Here is a 20,697-nt window from a genome sequence, read left to right as displayed (position 1 = left end):
TGGATTCTCACGTTGCTAGTACATTTTATGGTTTAAAAAAAAACTTTGTGGTGATTGTTTCAACACAGCAGGGATGAGTAAAACTTAAGAATGGGAAATAGACTCTGAAAAAAAACTAAAAATATTTGGATCACATATAGAGAACCAGTGGTGCAGGGGATGCTGGTTGTTCAGTGGATATTTTACAGGTGGCAGGTTGTTGTGGGAATGGCACATGGTAAAATGAGGTGGAACACAGCTGATATCACCTGACATTTAGCTAATACCCAGAGCAGCCTATTATCATTGTTACAGTTACATCTTTCATAGGATTGGGAGCTTTTGTTCTTTTGGATACAGACATATAGAAAGCATAGACCAGTTTACTACCCAACCCCTTTACTTACAAATTGATCAGAGATAGCCAGTGATAGAGAAGGGCACATTAGATGTTCCATGGGTTTGTGAGAAGTTTTGCAGGTTATGTTCTTAGTCTTCACTTCAAATTACATACAGATCACAAATCCAAGTTGGCATAAATGCTTCCATCAATTACAGAGTATGTTTCAGGAAAGAAATTGACTATAGCACAGCATCCTACATTTCCGTGTGTCAAGACCTAGACAAGGAGGAGATGCAGTCTTCATTGAAGAGGTGCAAATTTTTCCACAAAAGCAAACTACAACTCTGCTAGAAACTCAATGAACTCAGATGCTCAAAAATATGATGAAGAATGTGCTCAGGACAGGCAGTGCTGTGTCAAGGATGGCCAACATATGTGCCACACTCCCATTCTTAGACAGTACTATGAGCAGATGAGGGATTGGTCATTCCAAGGGCCCTGAGACTGGAAGAAAAGATGTCAAGCTGTATAACTTGTGTTATTCATCAGGAGGGAACAAGAAAATAATGTTCCCTCTAAACTGCGCAGCTGCAGGGAGGAGTTGCGCACAACAATCATAGCAATGCATTGGCTTCCACTTCCGGAAGATGCCACCGTGCAGAGTCCTCAGAGGTCAGCACAGCAGAAAACAAAACTGGAAGGAACATTGCAAAAGGACTATTCATTTCCATGAAGACCATGGGAATATGTTGGGATGTACCTTTTCGAAAAGAAGTAAAATGTTCTTCATAGTGGCAGGCTACTATTGCAGATGGATAGAAGTCAAAAAGGTTGAGGGTTACACGTCCGAAGTAGTCAATCAATATATCACCAATCTTTCCAACAGATGGAGTCCCTTACCTTATCTTCTCAGACCATGGACCACAGTTAGTCTATGAATACTTTAAGGAGCTCACAACAACATCATATGGATTTGTCTGTATTAGCAGCTCATCAACATACAGGAATATCAAGCCAACAGTGAAAATAGTGTGTACACTGAAAGCGTTTAGAGGAACATGCAACTTATACTTCTGAGCCTACTTCTCAACTCTTTACATGCATAAGGTAACGATTTGGGAAAAAAGTGAGGGAATATGAGAACCGTTCCAATCAGATGTGGAACTGTGATATATCCACAAAGTATCATACCCAACAGACCTCGAATTAGGATAGTCTGGATTCAAGGCCAAACTTGTTACTGGCAAGTAGTAGAACAGACATCACATCCACGCCCTACACCATTCAAACTAAAAGATATAATACGAAGCAACAGACGTGCACTAGATTCTACACAGAAGCAACGGTCAAAGCCATTAGAGATGCTGTGTTCATCAACAGATCCAGATGAAGGTCTGATTGCTGAACTGGAGCCACCTGTTGATTCTACTTTTGCCACACAAAAACTGGAATTCCCAATCTCCTCCAAATAAACTGAGAAGATGCTGAGGTTGATTAGTGAAACTGCCACAGCAGTTGTCCCTGTATAGAAAAAAAGGAGGTAACAACTTCGTGGCATTATCACTGGTCTGTTAATGTACAGACCAAAGCAATGTTCTGGGGATAACAAGGTGTAGAGCTGGATGAACACAGCAGGCCAAGCAGCATCACAGGTGCAGGAAAGCTGACGTTTCGGGCCTAGACCCTTCTTCAGAAATCTGGGGACCGCGGTTCAAATCCCTCCACAGCAGATTGCGAAATTTGAATTCAAGAAAACAATCTGGAACTAAAAATCTAATGATGACTATGAACGTCAGGAAAAACCCATCTGGTTTACTATGAAACTGCCAACCTTACCTGGTCTGGCCTGCATGTGACTCCAGGCCCCGAGCAATGTGGTTGACTCTTAACTATCCTCTGGGCAATTAAGGATGAATAATAAATGCTGGCCCAGGCAGTGACACCCTCATTCCATTTAATACAAAATAAATGAAGTCAAAGATTTTTGATCGGGGGGGAAGGAGAAATATAATGAGCAGAATCAGAGTTTTGAGGGGAGATGTGGCATAAGGGGTTAAGTCGGACTATGTGGTCTGCTGATGAGACAGTATTCATCATCACAGGAAGTGATCGATGTCACATGATCTCTCTTGCAGCCTTGCGGCAAGATTAAGCCCCAGTTAGATGTTTTCTCAAAGTGAGTATTTTCCTTGCATTAACAAACCTTGTAAATATTCTTTCACAGCACAACAAGATCAAGAATATTATTGGTGTAGGCCTGAAATCTAAACGTTAATTTCTCTCTAAAGATGCTGCAAACCTATTGAGTATTTCTAGCATCTTCCAATCCCCCTTGAACACGGGGATGGTATCAGAGAATGGAGCATTGTAAATAGAATACCCTGGCTTAAAACTAAAAAAGGGTGGGGGGAGGATAAACACAGTAACTAGCTTCAAGATGGAGAAAGTTTTAAAGACTAAACTCTGGAACAAAATGATTTGGTATTTGTAAAAGCATAGGTTCATAAATGAAGGACAACACATATCTGTTAAAAGCAAATTATATTTGATAAGAGATAGTAGAAACTGCAGATGCTGGAAAATCTGAGATAACAAGGTGTAGAGCTGGATGAACACAGCAGGCCAAGCAGCATCATAGGAGTAGGAAGGCTGACGTTTCGGATGAAGGGTCTAGGCCCGAAACGTCAGCCTTCCTGCTCCTATGATGCTGCTTGGCCTGCTGTGTTCATCCAGCTCTACACCTTGTTATCTTATATTTGATAAACTTGATTGAGTTCTTTGATGAACTCTTGGATATATTTGATAAGGGTAGCATGGTTGATTGTGTGTACACAGGCTTTCATGAAGCATTTGACCAAGTGCCACATAATTGACGTGTCATTAAATTTAAAGTCTAAATGACCAGTGCAAGCACAAATACATGCCAAGGGACAGAAAGCAGAGAATGGTTGATCATACTGGAGGGCAGTATGCATCTAGGTTTATAAAAACATAGAAAACAGGCACAGAAGTAGGCTATTAAACCCTTCGAGCCTGCTCTGCTATTCAATAGGACTATGGGTTATCATCCAATCCAACTCAGTAGCTTGTTCTCGCATTTGTCCTACATCCTTTGATCTGTTCACCCCATCTCCTTTTTGAAAACATTCAACCACTTTCTGTGCAGGGAATTCCATAGGCTCACCACTTTCTGCGTGAAGAATTAGGACTACTGCTCCTTTTGAAATATGTTGCTGACATGCACTTGGATACACAGGGTTTCCACATTCTAAAAAAGAATTGGAAAATTGAAGACAGAACCACCAAAATTTCAAGCCTAATTTGTCTTTGGTACCTTTAATGTATGCTTTCTGAACTCAAAAGGCAATGGCCTAGTGGTATTATTGCTGGACTATTAATCCAGAGACACAGATAATGTTCTGGAGGACACAGGTTTTCAATTAAAAAAAGTCTGGAATTAAGAAACTAATGATGTCATTCAGGGAAGGAAATCTGCCATCCTCACCTGGAAACAACAACAGCAGCAGAAACAGCCCTGTCGACCCTGCAAAAGTCCTCCTGACTAACATCTGGGCGCTGGTGCCAAAATTGGGAGAGCTGTCTCACAGACTAATCAAGCAACAGCCTGACATAGTTATACTCACAGAATCATACCTTACAGACAACGTCCCAGATACCACCATCACCATCCCTGGATGTGTCCTTTCTCACTGGCAGGACGGACCCAGCGGAGGTGGCAGCACAGTGCTTCACAGTCGGGAGGCAGTTGCTCTAGGAGTCCTCAACATTGACTCTGGACCCCATGAAGTCTTGTGGCTTCAGGTTAAACATAGGTAAAGAAACCTCCTGCTGATTACCACATACTGTCCTCCCTCAGCTGATGAATCAGTACTCCTCCACTTGGAGGAAGCACTAAGGATGGCAAAGCACAAAATGTACTCTTGGTGGGGGTTGGGATTTCAATGTCCACCACCAACAATGGCTCAGCAGCAGCACCACTGATCGAGCTGGTCGGGTCCTAAATGACATAGTTGCTAGACAGGATTTGTGGCACCTGGTAAGGGAACCAACAAGAGGGAAAAACATACTTGACCTCATCCCTATCAATCTGCCATTTGCAGATGCATCTGCCCATGACAGTATCTGTAAGAGTGGCCACCACACAGTCCTTGTGGAGACAAAGTCCCGCCTTCACATTGAGAATAACCTCCATCGTGTTGTGTGGCACAGGCTTTGAACAGATTTAGCGATTTAGCAATTTAGCAATAGGGCATCCATGAGGTGCTGTGGGCTATCAACAGCAGCAGAATAGAGTAGGCGATGGCTTAGTAGTATTATCGCTGGACTATTAATCCAGAGACTCAGGTGATGTTCTGGGAACCTGGGTTCAAATCCCAAATGTGGAATTTAAATTCAATAATAATCTAGAATTAAGAGTCTAAATGATGACCATTAAACCATTGCCAATTCTCAGGAAAAACCCATCTGATTCACTAATGTCCTTTAGGGGAGGAAATCTGCCATCCTTACCTGGTCTGGCCTACATCAGATTCCAGACCCACCGCAATGTGGTTGACTCTGAACTGCCCTATGGGCAATTGGGAACGGGCAATAAATGTTGGTCCAGCCAGCAATGCCCATATCCCATGAATGAATGAAAAAATTTTATACTCTAGCGCAATCTGTAACCTCATGGCCTGGCATATCCCCCACTCAACCATTACCATCAAGCCAGGGGATCAACCCTGGTTCAGTGGAGACTGCAGGATGGCATGTCAGGAGCAGGCATACCTGAAGATGAGGCGTCAACCTGATGAAGCCACCAAACAGGACTACTTGCATGCCAAACAACATAAGCAGCAAGTGATAAACGGAGGTAAGCAATCCCACATCCAACAGATCAGATCTAAGCTCTGCAGTGCTACCACATCCCACTGTGAATGGTGGTGAACAATTAAACAACTCACTGGAGTAGGAGGTTCCACAAATCTCCCCATCCTCAATGATGGAAGAGCCCAGCACATCAGTGCAAAAGATAAGGCTGAAGCTTTTGCAGCAACCTGCAGCCAGAATTGCCGAGCAGATGATCCATGTCGGCTTCCTTCAGTGGTCCCCAGCATTACAGATACCAGTCTTCAGCCAATTCTATTCACTCCAGGTGATATCAGAAACCGTTGGAGGGAATGGATACTGCAAAGGCTACAGGCCCTGACCACATTCCAGCAACAGTTCTGAAGACTTGTGCTGCAGAACTTGCCACTCCCCTAGCCAGGCTGTTCCAGTACAGTTACAACATTGATGTTGAGGTGACACACGACATCAGGCTATAGTCCAACAGGTTTATTTGAAACCACAAGCTTTCAGAGCGCAGTCCCTTCGTCAGGTGAAATGGGACAGAAGAGCACACAGACACAGAAATTCATAGGCAGACAGATCTCTGCACTTATCTGTGTGTGCTCTTCTCTCACACTTCACCTGACGAAGGGGCTGTGCTCTGAAAGCTTGTGATTTCAAGTAAACCTGTTGGATTATAACCTGGTGGTGAGCTACAACACCAGCACCTACCTGATAATGTGGAAAATTGCCCAGTATGTCCTGTACATAAAAAGCAGGACAAATCCAACCCAGCGAATTACCACCCCATCAGTCTACTGTTGATCTTCAGCACGGAGATGGAAAGTGTCATCAACACTGCTGCCAAGTGACACCCAGTTTGGGTTCCACCAGGGCCACCCAGCTCCAGACCTCATTACAGCCTTGGTTCAAACATGGACAAACCAGCTGAATTCCACAGGCAAGGAGAGAGTGACAGCCCTTGACATCAAGGCTGCATTCAACTGTGGTATCATAGAACCCTAGCAAAACTGAAATCAATTAGTATCGGGGGCAAACTCTCCAGTGGTTACAGTCGTACCTGACACAAAAGGAAGATAGTCGCAGTTGTTGAAGGTAGTCATCGCAGTCCAGGACGTCTCTGCAGGAGTTCCTCAGGGTAGTGTCCTCGGCCCAACCGTCTTCAGCTGCTTCATCAATGACCGTCCCTCCACCATAAAGGTCAGAAGTGGGGGTGTTCATCAGTGATTGCACAATGTTAAGTACCACTCGCGACTGCTCAGACCCTGAAGCAATCTGTGTCCAAATGCAACAAGATCTGGACAATATCCAGGCTTGGGCTGAGAAGTGGTAAGTAACATTTGTATCACACAAATGCCAGGCTATGACCATCACCAACAAGAGACAATCTAACCACCACCCCTTGACATTCAATGGTGTTACCATCACTGAATCCCCCACTATCAACATCCTGGGAGTTATCATTGATCAGAAACTCAACTGGACTCACCATATAAATGCAATAGCTACAAGAGCAGGTCAGGCACTGTGGCAAGTAATTCATCTCCTGACTCCCCAAAGCCTGTCCACCATCTACGAGGCACAAGTCAGGTGTGTGATAGAATACTCCCCATTTGCTTGGATGAGTCCAGCCTCAGCACTCCAGAAGCTTGACACCATCCAGGACAAAGCACCCCGCTTAACTGGCACCACATCCACAAGCATCCTATCCTCCAACACCAACCCTCGGTAGCAGCAGTCTGTACTATCTACAAGACACACTGCAAGAAGTCACCAAAGATTCTCAGACAGCACCTTCCAAAGCCACAACCACTTCCACCTAGAACGACAAGGGCAGCTGATGTATGGGAACACAGCCACCTTCAAGTTCCCCTCCAAGCCACTCACCATTCCTGGCTTGGAAATATATCACCATTCCTTCACTGTCACTGGGTCAAAAGTCTGCAATTCCCTCCCTCATGGCATTATGGGTCAACCAACAGCAGGTGGACTGCAGCGGTTATAGAAGGCAGCAACTTCAAGGGCAACTAGGTACAGGCAATAAATGCTGGCCAGCCAGCGCATCCATATGCTGCAAAAAAATGAATAAAGAAAACGAGACCAAAACTGCACACAATATTCCAGGTGTGACCTCACCATTACCCTGTATAATTGTAGCAAGGCATCCTTGTTCCTGTACTGGAATCCTCTTGCTATGAAGACCAACATACAGTTTTACTGTCTTTACGGTCTGCTCCACCTGTGTACTTGCTTTCAGCAACAGGTGCATAAGGACACCCAGGTCTCACTGAATGTTTAGATCTCAAAATTTACAGCCGTTCAAATAATAACCTGCCTTCCTATTTTTACTTCTAAAATGGATTACCTCGCCTTTATCCATATTAAACTGCAGTTGCCATGCATTTACCCACTCACTCAGCCTATCCAAATCACATTGTAAAATCTCTGCATCCTCCTCACAGCCCACTTTTCCATCCAGCTTTGTGACAACTGCAAATTTTGAGCTATTACATTTAGTTCCTCTTAAAGTTTTTGAGAAGATTTGTAGCTCGGGTTGTGGATGAGGTTGTAGACTTGCTCGCCAAACCGTTTGATTGCAGACATTTTGTCACCCTGCTAGGTAACATCGTCAATGCGCCTCCGGTGAAGCATTGGTGTTCTGTCCCACTTGTTATTTATTTATATGTCTCGGTTTGCTGGGGTGGTTGGCATCACTTCTAGTTCTGTTTTTCAGTGGTTTGCATATAGGGTCCAGTTCAATGTGTTTGTTGATGGAATCCCGGTTGGAATGCCAGGCCTCCAAGAATTCTCTGGCATGTTTCAGTTTGTGGGCGCCTTATCTCGGTAGCCACATGCAATAAATCTTAAATAATTGCTTCAGTATTTGATAGTCTGAGAGATTTCTTTATAAGTAGCTGAATTAAAGGTAGGTATGGTAACTTACCTACAACACCCACTAGTCACTGCCTGCCATTCAGAAAAAGGCCCATTTAATTCCTACTCCCCATTTCCTATCTGGGAACCAATTTTCTGTCCACCTCAACATACTACCCCCCCAATCCCACATGCTTTCATTTTACACATTGATCTCTTACGTAGGATTTTGTCAAAAGCCTTCTGAAAGTCCAAATAAACTGCATCCACTGGCTCCCCTCATCAACTGTACCAGTTACATCCTTGAAGAATTCCAGCAGGTTTGTCAAGCATGATTTCCCTGTCTAGTGACTGTCCACTATTGTAACTAAATTACAAAATAATGCTTATTGTGTCTCAATGTTTCTTGCAGCCCACATCTAGTTTTAATGTACACAGTCACAGAGTCATATAGCGCATAAAAGGCCCTTCCACCTGTTGAGTCTACACTGTCAATGGCTGTCACTAAATGGACGTAAACCCAATTTCCTGCACTTCACCATATCCATGAATGTTATGATATTTCAAGTGCCCACCCAAATACTTTTTAAAGGTTATACAATTTCTGGCCTGTAATAACCCTCCATGCAGCGCATTCCAGATTCCCGTCACTTCTGAATGAAAAAGTTTTTTTCTCAAATCCTCTGTGAATCTCCTGGCCTTACCCCAAAACTATGTCCCGTCTTGACTGACCCTTCAACCTAGGGAAACAGCTGCTCCCAATTCACTCTAACCATACCTTCAATCTTATACACCTCAGTCATGTCCCTGCTTAGCCTTCGCTGCTCTAAAGAAAACAATCCAAGCCTGTCTAGTGTCTCCTTATAGCTCAATTGCTCCATCCCACGCAACATCCTCCTGAATCTTCTTTGTCCCCATCTAGTGCTATCACATCCTTCCTGTAGGGAGGTGATCAGAACTGCACTCAGCACTCTAGCTATGGTATAACCAATGCTCTATACAACTTCAACATTACCTCCTTGTTCTTACTCTATGCCACAACTGATGAAAGGACATGTCCCAAATACCTTTACTATCCTATTCAGATGCTCTGCTGACTGCATGGATCTGTGAATATTTCCCCTAAGATCCCGCTGTTCCTCTGAGCTACCCATTGTCCTGCACTATTAATACTCCCTCGCCTTGTTTCTTCTAGCAAAGTGCTTGCACTTGTCATGTTTAAATACCATCTGCCACTTCTCTGCCATCTGACCAACACATCTATATCTTCCTGTAACCTACAACCATCTTCACTATTAACCACCCTACCAATCTTGGTACTATCTGCAAACTCGCTTAACATTCCCCCCACATTTTTATCTGTATCATTTTATGTAATGACAACAATAAGGATCCCGCTTCTAATCCTTGTGGTACTGATCCTTGTGGTCCTGGACACCAGTCTCCAGTCACTCAAAGAGCCTTCCATCACTGCCCTTAGTGACCTATTACCAAGTCAGTTTCTGATCCATCTTGCCACGCTTCCCTTGTGGTACCTTGTCAAAAGCTTTCCTAAAATCCACATAAACTACATCAACTGAATTTCTTCATCCACACATTTGATCACATTTTCAAAAAATTCCAACAAGTTTGTTAGGCATGACCTCCCTCTCACAAAGTCACGCTGACCATCCCTAATTAACCCATGCTTTTCCGAGTGGACATTAATTCTCTCCTTCAGAATTTTCTCCAAGAGTTTCCCTACCACTGACGTGAGGCTCATCGGTCTGTAATTTCCTGGTTCATCTCTACCACCTTTCTTGATAAATGGAACCACATTAGCTATGCTCTAGTGGCCAGAAAGGAGTTAAAACTTTGTGTCAGAGCCCCTGCAATCTCCTACCTCGCCTCCCACAGCATCCAGGGACGCAATTCATCCAGGCCAGGGATTTGTCCGTTTTAAGCCTGTCAGAGCCTCCAATACTTCCCCATTTCCTATGTCAAACTGTGCAAGTTACTCACAGTAGCCTTTTCCTGAAGTCTGTACCTACATTCTCCTTTTCCTGAATGAAGATCTAAAAGTAGTATTCATACAACACCCTTCCAATGTCCTACAGCTTTACAGACTGTAAAGCTCCACACAGATTAGCTCCACACAGTAGTTTAACCTGACAGTCACCACACCCCAGGCAAAGGGCAAGGTTGAGAAGTTGGGACTATCATAGTCATCTCAGTTGGTATGGGAATTGAACCCATGTTGTTGCCATCACTCAGAACTGCAAACCAGCTGTTCAACCAACTATGAGCCAACCAACCCAACTGAGGGAGTTCTGCCTTACAGATGATACTTAAGCTCTGTCTGCCTTGAGGCTGTAGACTTGCTCGCCGAGCCGGTGTATTCGATTGCGGCTGTTTCGTCACCATGCTAATTAACATAGTCAGTGTGCCTCCGGTGAAGCATTGGTATTCTGTCCCGCTTGTTATTTACATGCCTCGGTTTGCTGGGGTGGTTGGCATCACTTCCGGTTTGGTTTTTCAGTGGTTTGTATATCAGGACCAGTTCCGGTTGGAATGCCAGGCCTCCAGGAATTAAAACCAAAGTTGCTGGAAAAGCTCAGCAGGTCTGGCAGCATCTGTGAAGGAGAAAATAGAGTTAACGTCTCGGGTCCGGTGACCCTTCCTCAGAACTCCACGAATTTCCTGGTATGTCTCTGTTTGGCTTGTGCTATTATGGATGTGTTGGCCCAGTCAAATTCGTGTCCTTCTTTGTCCGTGTGTATTGAGACCAGTGAGAATTGGTCGTGTCTCTTGGTGACTAGTTGGTGTTTGTGTATTCTTATTGTCAGTTTTCTTCCAGTTTGGCCTACGTAATGTTTCTCAGTCCTTGCATCGTGTTTTGTCCCACTCAAACTCCTAGATATCAGAGTAGCCCACAAACCACCAACCACTCTGCGACAGCTACTGACGAACGTAAAGGATCCCATACCCACAACCAGTAAAACGAACGTAATGTAGGCCACAACAAAAAAAACTGCATCCAGTTCTGGTCACCCCACCCAACAAAAGATCTCTATTCCTGCATGGAAAATGAGCATTACTAGCAAGATTACCATTTATCATGCATTTTTATTTGCCATTAAACTGAATGGTTTGCACAGCCATTTCAGAGGGCAATTTAGAGTCAACCACATTGCTAGAGGTCTGGAGTTACACATAGGCCAGATGACGCAAGGATGGCATATTTATTTCTGCTGATGTCATCAGTGAACCAAATGGGATTCTGCAACAACCAATGACAGTTTCAATGGCAACATTACAGAGACCGGCTTTCAATTCCAGATGTACAGATACAGATGAATTTAAATTCTTAACTCACGTCTCCAGAGCATTAGACTGGGACTCTGGTTTACAAATCCAATGACATTTCCACTAACTCACTGCCTTCCTTGAGTTTTTGAGAGCTTGCAGAGGCGACTTACAAGATTGAGGGAATTTAACTAATTTAGGTTGGAGAACGACCTTGTTTTCCTAAAAGCAGAGAAGTTCGAGGGGAGATTTGATTGAGGTGCTGATACACAGATTTTGATAAAGTAAACACAAAAGCTTTCATTACCTGATGGTGCAAGAGCTAAAAGGGGGTCTGATTTATGAGCAAAAAATATACTGGAAATGTGAATAGTTTTTTTACAGTGCAAGTACCTGAAACACGCTGTCTGTGAGGGTGGAAGAAGCGAAGACGATTAACGGTTTCCAAAAGGAAACTGGATGGGAAGATGGGATTGAGGGAAATAAACTTGCAGGCTATTGGGATAGTGCACAGGAATGTACATGATTAGCTTACAAATAGTAAATACACTTCAAAAGTACTCAATTAGATATTAAGTGCTTTGTTATGTCCTAAGCACATGACAGGGTCAGTATAAATGGAAATAATTATCTTCTTTCTTTCTTTGCATACAACCTTCACGTTATTTGCCACCCAATTACCACACATACCTGCGGTCAAAACCTGACCTAAAATTACTTCAGACACATCCTCTGGTTTGATGTTTCCTCTCTTCAGGACTTCTTTTATCACCACCGAAGCTAGTTGATGTGCAGCCAGGCCAGATAAACTGCCATTGAAGGAACCTACATAGACAAGTAAATTATACCAATATTTACTAAAATGCCACAAGTTATATAATGCAGAAACATTAATTAATTTGCAGTTCATTAATTTGTTGTTTCATGTTTGTTCGAATAATAACTTTCCAGAGGTTCGCAGGAGTCAAAATCAGCCAGAGAAATTGGAAAAGACGTGACTGTTCTCTTTCAGACCAAAGTGGATTGAAGGGAGATTTGATAGGAAGATAGAAGGTTATGACAGATTTGGATAAGTAGACATGGAAAAATTGGACTCATAGTACAAAGATCAGGGACCACAGATTTATGGTTATGGACAAGAGATGCAGTGATAATATGAGGAAAAAAAACTTGTTTGTACAGTAAGTGGTAATGAATTAGAACTCTTTGCCATGTGTGTGGTGAAAGTGGAAATAATGTTTTCAAAAGGAAATTAGATAGATGGAAATTAGAAGGTATTACATAGAGTCATAGAATCATACAGCACACACCCTGCTGTCCAACCGTTCCATGCCAAACATAATCCTAAACTAAACTAGTCCCACTTGCCTGCTCTTGGCCCATATCCCTGCAAACCTTTCCTTTTCATGTACTTATCCAAAAGTCTTTTAAAATGGTGTAACTGTGCTCACATCCACCAGTTCCTCAGGAAGTTCATTCTACGTGCGAACCACCCTGGGTAAAAAATTTGCTCCTTGTATCTTTTTTTTTTAAATCTCTCTACTCTCACCTTAAAAATATGTACCCTGGACTTGAAATCCCCCATCCTGGGGAAAAGACACCTACCATTAACCACATCTATACCCCTCATGATTTTATAAACCTCAAGGTCACCTCTCAACCTCCTACGCTCTAGTGAAAAAAGTCCCCAGCCTATGCAGGAGTATGAGGATTGATTTTTTAATTGTAAAAATATACCTCATTCAAAAAAAAATCCACAAGTACAAACAAAAAGGTCCTCTCATTCTGTTCTGTATAATCTTGCCAATGAGGAAAAAGAAACATGAATGCTACATTAGAATTTTACATCACACAGAGCTACTGTCCAGTTGCGAATAACAAGGACGTTTTAACTCATGCAGAAAGAAAGTACTTACATTTTGAGGCAAGGGGTCTGACACCTGAACTGACTCCCATTATACATTGGCAGAAAGATCTTAGATGATGGTCTTTTCCCACTGCATCTTGGCAGCAGCTGCCCCAAGCTTTACTGCGTCCCTCAGCACGTGATCCTGGACCTTGGAGTCTGCAACATTCAGTTGAGGACAAGTCTTTACACTGGAAGGTCAACTAGTTTAAGGAACACCAAAGGAGCATCTTTCACCGAGTTGTTGGTTTTCCAGGCACTATCAATGTTTGTCTTGGTATGCGTCCCAGGAAACAGTCCATAGAGTACAAAGTCCTGTGTCACAGAGCTGCTTGAAATCAAAGCCAACACATCTCTCTTCAGAGATAGCAAGAACTGCAGATGCTGGAGTCAGAGATAACAAAACGTGGAGCTGGAGGAACACGGAAAGCCAGACAGCATCAGAGGAACAGGAATGCTGACGTTTCGGGTCGGGACACTTCGTTCTCCAGACCTTCTTTGCAAAGGTCTGAATTACAGAATGTGGTGCATGACAGTTTCCACCCTCCACCTGCAGCCGCCTCAAGGGCAACGTGAAGTAGCAGACAGAGTTCGGGCATACATGAAGGATTTGATGGGTACTGCCCTTCTCACCACCAAGCAAACTGTGCCTTGGTGCTTGTGGGAAAGTTCTGGCAATGAGGTGTTCTGCCACATGACCTTGACAGTCTGTTGAGGAAACTACTTGACAGAATTAACCCTCTCCTTTTCCTGCAGGGTCACAAGGACACTGCCTGATAGACTCGTGGTCAAAGGCGTTTTCTTTTCAAATTTCTCTACGAGGGAGCGGTTGTAATGCAACAGTCTGGCCACTTGGAGCATTCTGCAGCAAGAGAGCCAAGCCCACCCTGGTCCTCGGGGACAGGTAGAACCTCAGTACATCGTGACACTTGACTTTTGCGGCAAAGATGGCAGCAGAGTAAGATGCTCCAGTCGGAGCTCCTCTGCTCACCAGTTACTTCTCTTTTCTCTTTATTTTTTCCCTTTGCAGCAGTTTTTCTTCCCACCTCCCTGTCCCACCAACTTCTCAAACTACCTTACCCTACCTGGAGAATGGAGGTGAGATGAAGGAAGAAGAGTTGCAGCTGGAGCCCAGGTGGGAGCAGAGCTTGTGGGTCGAGTCCTGGAGCAGGTTGAAGAGCAAGTCACGGCTGAAGCCTGGGCCAAGTCCCAGGGCGACAGCAGAGTGAGCAAGGGCCGACTCACGGCCAAGTCCTGGAGCAGGAAGAGAGCGAGCATGGGCCAAGTCGCGGCTGAGTCCTGAAGCGGAAGCAGAACGAGTCCTGGACGGAGGCCAGCACGTAGAGGCAGCATGGCCTACCTGAAACCCAGCAGGCACGGGCTCATGTTGGAAAACGACTATGAGGACTATAACTCGAGTACTTTATAGACACTACTTCTTCTCATTCTGGACGTTTAAACTCTGTATTCCTACACTAATCTATTTTTTATTATTTCAATTCTGTGAAATACTTAAAGTACCCTGTACCTCAGCTGGTGCCGAGAGGCGACATTACAAACTTTTCATTGCGCTCATTTGAGTGCACCTGACAATAAAGGCTATTCCATTCCTTGCATATGAGGATCTGTTTGATGCAGCCACACAAGGAGGTGGCTCTCAGGATAAGGGTGGTTTTGGGTACATTCCACATCCCCGCCACCCTTATCCAGAGCTTTGTACATTGAGTCCCTGCAGACACAGTCCACCTTTGACCTCTTATTGAAGTGGAAAATAGCTTGAGTGAATGCAGTGGCACAAGCTCAAGGAAAGGGCCAGACCTGCGCCACACACAGCAATGCAGAGTACTTCACACCTGATGAATAGGTTTTTACCCAATGGAGATGGAGTGACGCTCCCTCTGCCCTGTTTCTGCCTCACCTTGGCAATACGCTTCTCCCACGTTTTAGATTTGCAAATGCCACCTCCCAGAAAAGTGTACAGTCACACATCTTTAGCAGATCCTGACCAATCAAATCCCACAGAGCTGAATACAACTTGGCCAATAAGCCGTTACTTCCGGGAGCTTTACTCTTTTCAAAGGACCATCATCTCCAACATGCTGTTGCCTAAGACCTCCATTACAAAGGACAGTAACGGCTGGACGCCGCACTGTCTGTGGGCTTCGTGTCATAGAGTCTGGCAAATATGGATTCGCTGATCCTCAAAATGTCAGACTGAGATAATGTTACCGAGCCATCTTCATCTTTCAGGTTGCTGATACAGAGTTCTTCCTCTGCACCTTGTTGAAGAAGAAATGCAAGAAACTCCTCCTGGAGATCCTTCTTCACATTCCCTCCACACCCTTCCACCTCCATCATCTACAGCAGGAGTAGGTTATGCATGCTTTGCTGGAATTTGGCCAGTTTTCCCTGTCTCTTTCACAGCTTTTCAACACCTTTGAGGATGAAGAAGAACCTCTTGACGTTTCTCTTGACTGTTTCCCACCAGTCTGCTGGAGACTCAAAAGAGGGGTTTCACGGTTCTCCAACCTATGTAATTCCCTTCTGAGTTCCTCAATGTGTTCTGGGGTCAACAGTGGATTGCTCTAAGAAGCGTTGGCATGGACATGGTGCACCAAGTGACCTCCTTCTGTGTAAAACTGACTCCATGACTCAATGCATAAATTTCTTTATGAGGTGACAATATGCCAATTCTTTGGGACAATGTATACAGTTAATAGGAGTCAAAATGAGTTCTGAAGAAGTACAGATGTCTAAGATGGAAGTTCCAAGAGACAAGAAGGAGCTGAGAAGTTCACTTTGCTTGATCCAGTACATGAGTTCTCTCATAATTCTTATCAAAACACAGAAAACATCCATTTCGTACCAATGGTCAGGGTCACAGAAGAGAAATTACAGTAAACTCAAAGTAGCAGGATGCAAAGTAGCACTAGGCTGTTACATCACAACAGAAGGAAACCTGTCAGTGTAAAAGTTGATACTTCTTGGCTGCAAGTGGCTCTGACACAAGAAGGTAAAATCATAGAATCCCTACAGCATGGAAACAGGCCATTCGGCCCAACAAGTCCACACCACCCCTCCGAAGAGCATCCCACCCAGACCCATTCCCCTACCCCTGATTTCCCTATGTCTAACCCACCTAACCTAAACATCCCTGAACACTATGGGCAATTTAGCATGGCCAATCCACCTAGCCTGCACATATTTGGACTGTGGGAGGAAAGTGCAGCACCTGGAGGAAACCCATGCAGACACGGAGAGAATGTGCAAACTCCACACAGACAGTCGCCCGAGGCTGGAATCGAACCTAGGTCCCTGATGCTGTGAGGCAGCAGTGCTAATCACTGAGCCACCGTGCCACCCAAATCAATATGCAGTATTTGCTGACACTGGAACTGCAGATAACTGCGTATGGTTGCTTACTCTGAAACGCGCAGGAACACAGTTACAAAACCTGAATGCTATTGCGTCTTGTGCAAAGTCTGTGCTGCACATGTGCAAAACAGGTGCAACACTGAAACTAGAATAAAACAAAGAACTGCAGATGCTTGAGATCTGAATTAAAAACAGAAATTGGTGGAGAAACTCAGAAGGTCTGGCTGCATCTGTGGGAAGTAAACAAGACTTAATGTTTCAAGTCCGGTGACCCTTCATCAGAATTAAAACAGGAATAGGATAGAGATCAGGCCAAAGCAGAATGGATGGGCTGAGGATGGGGAGCAGAATGGGAGGGCTGGGGAGGTGGGAAGAGAGGAGAACGAATGGGGCTGGTGGGGGTGTGAAGAGGTGAACAGGTGGGGCTACTGGCGTGGGAAGAGAACGGGCAAGGCTGGGGATGCGAAGGGGAGAACAGTCGGGGTGGTGGGCTTAGATAAAATGGATGTTTTCTCCCCCCTACTCCGACCATCCTAACGGATGGACAGCCCAATATCCCCATCTCCACCCTGACCCAATCACCTTCTCAGCACGATCTCCTCCCCTTACTGCCCTGACCTCTTTCCCTGCCCCACCACCACGATTGCTCCTTCCTCCCCTTGGTGCATCTCCAATGCTCTCCCCTTTCATGGCTGCCTCTGTTAATATGCAAATGTGTATTCACCGGGGACTAGCTCACATGTTCTGTGGTGTCATCAAACGCAGCCAAATCAATAGCTGATGTTAGATCCTCAAATTAGAAATCCAAACAGAAATAACAACATGGGAGAAATTTTGGGTCATTTATGCATTATAGAAATTCTATACATATCTACGTTGGAGACTATTGAAAGTGAAGAGTGATCATTGACCACTACAGCAAATTAATGTGACAATGATAAATTTCCCCAGCAATTTCGGTTTTTGTTTCAGATCTTCAGCATGCACAGGTCTTTGCTTTGTCTTGTTTACTTTTCACTCAGTAGACAGGACCTGTTCTTTCCCTTTGACACCTTAATTTACACCCATTTTACACTCCCCTTCCTTTTCACCACCATTAACAACTTCTTTGTCTTTGATACTCTGCGCCTACAGCATCTGTTCTCTTTGTCCCTCCTCTGCCTCTGTCAAAAGTTTAAACAAAGATTTTCCAATATCTTTCATACAGAAAAAGTCATGCTTCATTAAACATTACCTGTTACTCTCTCTGCAGATGTTGCCAAAACTGTTGAGTTTTTCCAACATTCGCAGTGCTTGTGATAGACTCCCAGCATCCGCAGTGTGTTGTTTTAATTATAAAAGCTGACAGTTATTCTTCTTTAAATTTAAATGTGATACAAAAAAGTTAATAATTGGAACAGGTTAGGGAAACCCACGACTGAAGGTGACACAAGATAGCTGCCCATGGATTTTTTGCTGACATAAGATGATCAAAAAGGAATTAGCAGCCACACAGAGCAAACTTTCACACCCAGACATGTGGCCTCCATATAGGGTTACTAGATAAGATAATGAAAGGTTACAGTGAGAGAAGACAATGGAGTGTAGTCAGGGAGGGACAGATGAAAACTTTTTTAACAAACTAATTGTAAAAGTTCCCATTTAATGTAGAGTAGAAGGGGAGATTTGACCCACCTAGTTAAAACATTTTCAGGTAGTTGCAAATAGCATAAACAAGTACACGTTCGTATACAATAGTGACAGCTTTAGTTTTAGTATATTAGACATCGTGGAATTTAATTATATTTCTGAGACAGGCAGCTCTAAGCACATAAGCATTTTTGATCAGGAGCATCCTTGAAAAACCTAGACAAGAGACACCTGGGCGCAACCAAAGTCCCAAGCTTGTTACATAGTAAAGTATAAAAAGAAACATCCGGTCCCACTGTATTCTGAACTTATTAGGTAATTGTAAATTAAAATACAACCTACAAACTAATATGAAGGGATTTAGCTGAATTCCTATGAGCAGTCAACCTCAGACAGCAAAGAGAGGCTCAATTCATTAGCAGAGAAGCAAATGGTGTAAACTGATAGCCTCTAAGAAAGCACTAAGAGACAGTTAGGATGGTAAGGTCTATAAAGAGGTTAGTGTGGCTTTGGAAAGATAAGCAATTGCAGCTTCACAGCTCAGCAAATGCAAAGCTGTGAAAGTGATTGAATTTCTTCCTTATCATTGGAATTTGAATATGTGCGATCTTGTTTGGTGGAGAAAACTAGTGTGAAAGCTTTTTGAAGTAAAGAGAGTGGGGCCCAACCAAGGATCATACCTCTGTTTTGAATCAACTTGCAGCTGCAAGAAAGACTGTGTTTGTTTGATCTCCAAAGGTTGAGAGAGAGAAGCTGCTCCCCAGTTTGTCAGCTTTGTCAAAGGATTATAACATTAAATGTAACTGTAAAACTTCACGTAACCAACTTTACATTGGAACTGATATTACACATTTGATAGCAATTGGTAGAAATTAGCATCCTTTAATATCTCCGATAATAAGGTCAGTAGTGAATATAAATTGTTTAACAGAACCAACTTATTGGCAATTAAGTGATGCAGCTGGCAAAATCTGGGAAGGAGTATAACTGTCAGTATTGGAATGTGATTGAATGAGAAGCATTGGATAAAGGTGCCTGGTGAACATCATTAGATCATGAGAGGACCTACGGACGTCCACAGACATGTTCATCATCAATTGTGTTTATAGGACTGGATGTGTGGATTAAGGGGATGTGGCTAACAATGACATAATTGTACCACAGAATGTATAAAAATGCTGTACTTGGCTGAGAGAACCAGAATGCCATGAAGAAACTGCTTCCAAGGACCTCTCCCACATTGCATTGGTAAAGAGCTCTGAATAAAGATCAAATGGTGCTGCTAGACACAGGACACAAGTCTCCCCTTTGACATCTCTCCCCAACAAAACAGTTATATTTAGAGGGTTTTCTTTAAAAAGTATGATTTTATAGTTTGTAAGTCATATTGGTATTGTATATATTCATATGTGTGTAGTATCCAAGTGCCACAACATTCACTATTGCACTACAGTTGGACTCAGAGACAATGCATTAACCTGCAGCACATGGTGAACTCTATTAAATACACTCAAAATATCTCCAGCATGTGTGTCTGGACCAGTGGGCAAAATTTTTCAAATGGCACTCTGAGTATTAACTGGCCAGAGATGACAATCTTCCCCTCAGGCAGATGCTATCCAATCAGGCTAACTGGCAACTCTGTAGTACCAGCAAAGCAGCTCCTGCAGTAGCTAGGTCTGAGGTCACAAACAATCCCCAAATTCTAAGGGGAAAATTCTAACAGTTCCTGTAGGACAGTTTGCAGGCTTGGACGGGCCTATAAATATTCCCAAATGGCCTTCCAGCTGCCCTACCCCTGTCTCCCATTTGTCCAGCATTTCACATGGGGCACACAAGGTCTAGGGCAATCCAACTGTCCTTACCTCAGTTGAGGCCCCTAAGTGACTATTTAAGGGCCTCTTACTTCGCAGCCTCAAATTTGAATCTGGCAACAGAAGCACAGGGGCAGAGAGGAAGCTGGGTACTATGCCCTACTCAGGCCTGGGGTGGGGAAGCACGTCCTAGGTTCTATACTTCCACAGGTGTTCCCTTCCCCAAACCCTCACTCCCATTACCCACCACCACGAGAGTTCTTCTCTTTACCTTCTGGACTCTGGGATTTAGACTCAGACTTTAGTCAGAAGAACTTAGGAGCAATCTAAAAATTGGCAGGAGTGAAATAATTCTGGGAATTCATCTGGTCCCAATTTCTGTTTGCAGTAGAGAGCTCAACCCCCTATACTTCTGACCTATGGCTCCTTTACAGGAGTTGAAATCTCTAAGTTCCCCATAATATTTCTACAGTCAGACTAGCTTTTCCATGACTGTTGGTTTATGAATCTCAGTGGAACTATAGTCTGGATTTGGGAAAGTGTATTACTCAAGATCCCTCCGTCCAATGGAACTCATTAACCTCCCTATACTGAGATAACAAGGTGTAGAGCTGGATGAACACAGCAGGCCAAGCAGC

At 43.7% G+C, this 20,697-nt stretch overlaps 1 protein-coding gene across 2 annotated transcripts in view; it reads right to left on the bottom strand.

Moving 5' to 3' along the window:
* The window catches only part of acat2 (acetyl-CoA acetyltransferase 2), a 96,103-nt gene that overhangs the window by 70,837 nt on the left and 4,569 nt on the right, over positions 1-20,697 (bottom strand). For both annotated transcript variants that reach the window (XM_048601171.1, XM_048601170.1), the window contains exon 2: positions 12,026-12,160. In XM_048601171.1, the coding sequence (XP_048457128.1) occupies positions 12,026-12,160 (135 nt within the window). The remainder of the gene's footprint in view (positions 1-12,025; positions 12,161-20,697) is intronic.

Source organism: Rhincodon typus, chromosome 9 (assembly GCF_021869965.1).
Source record: "Rhincodon typus isolate 14 chromosome 9, sRhiTyp1.1, whole genome shotgun sequence".
NCBI classification, from domain to species: domain Eukaryota; kingdom Metazoa; phylum Chordata; class Chondrichthyes; order Orectolobiformes; family Rhincodontidae; genus Rhincodon; species Rhincodon typus.
The sequence above is the reverse complement of the archived record's forward strand: the minus strand, read 5'-3'. Positions and strand labels throughout refer to the sequence as shown.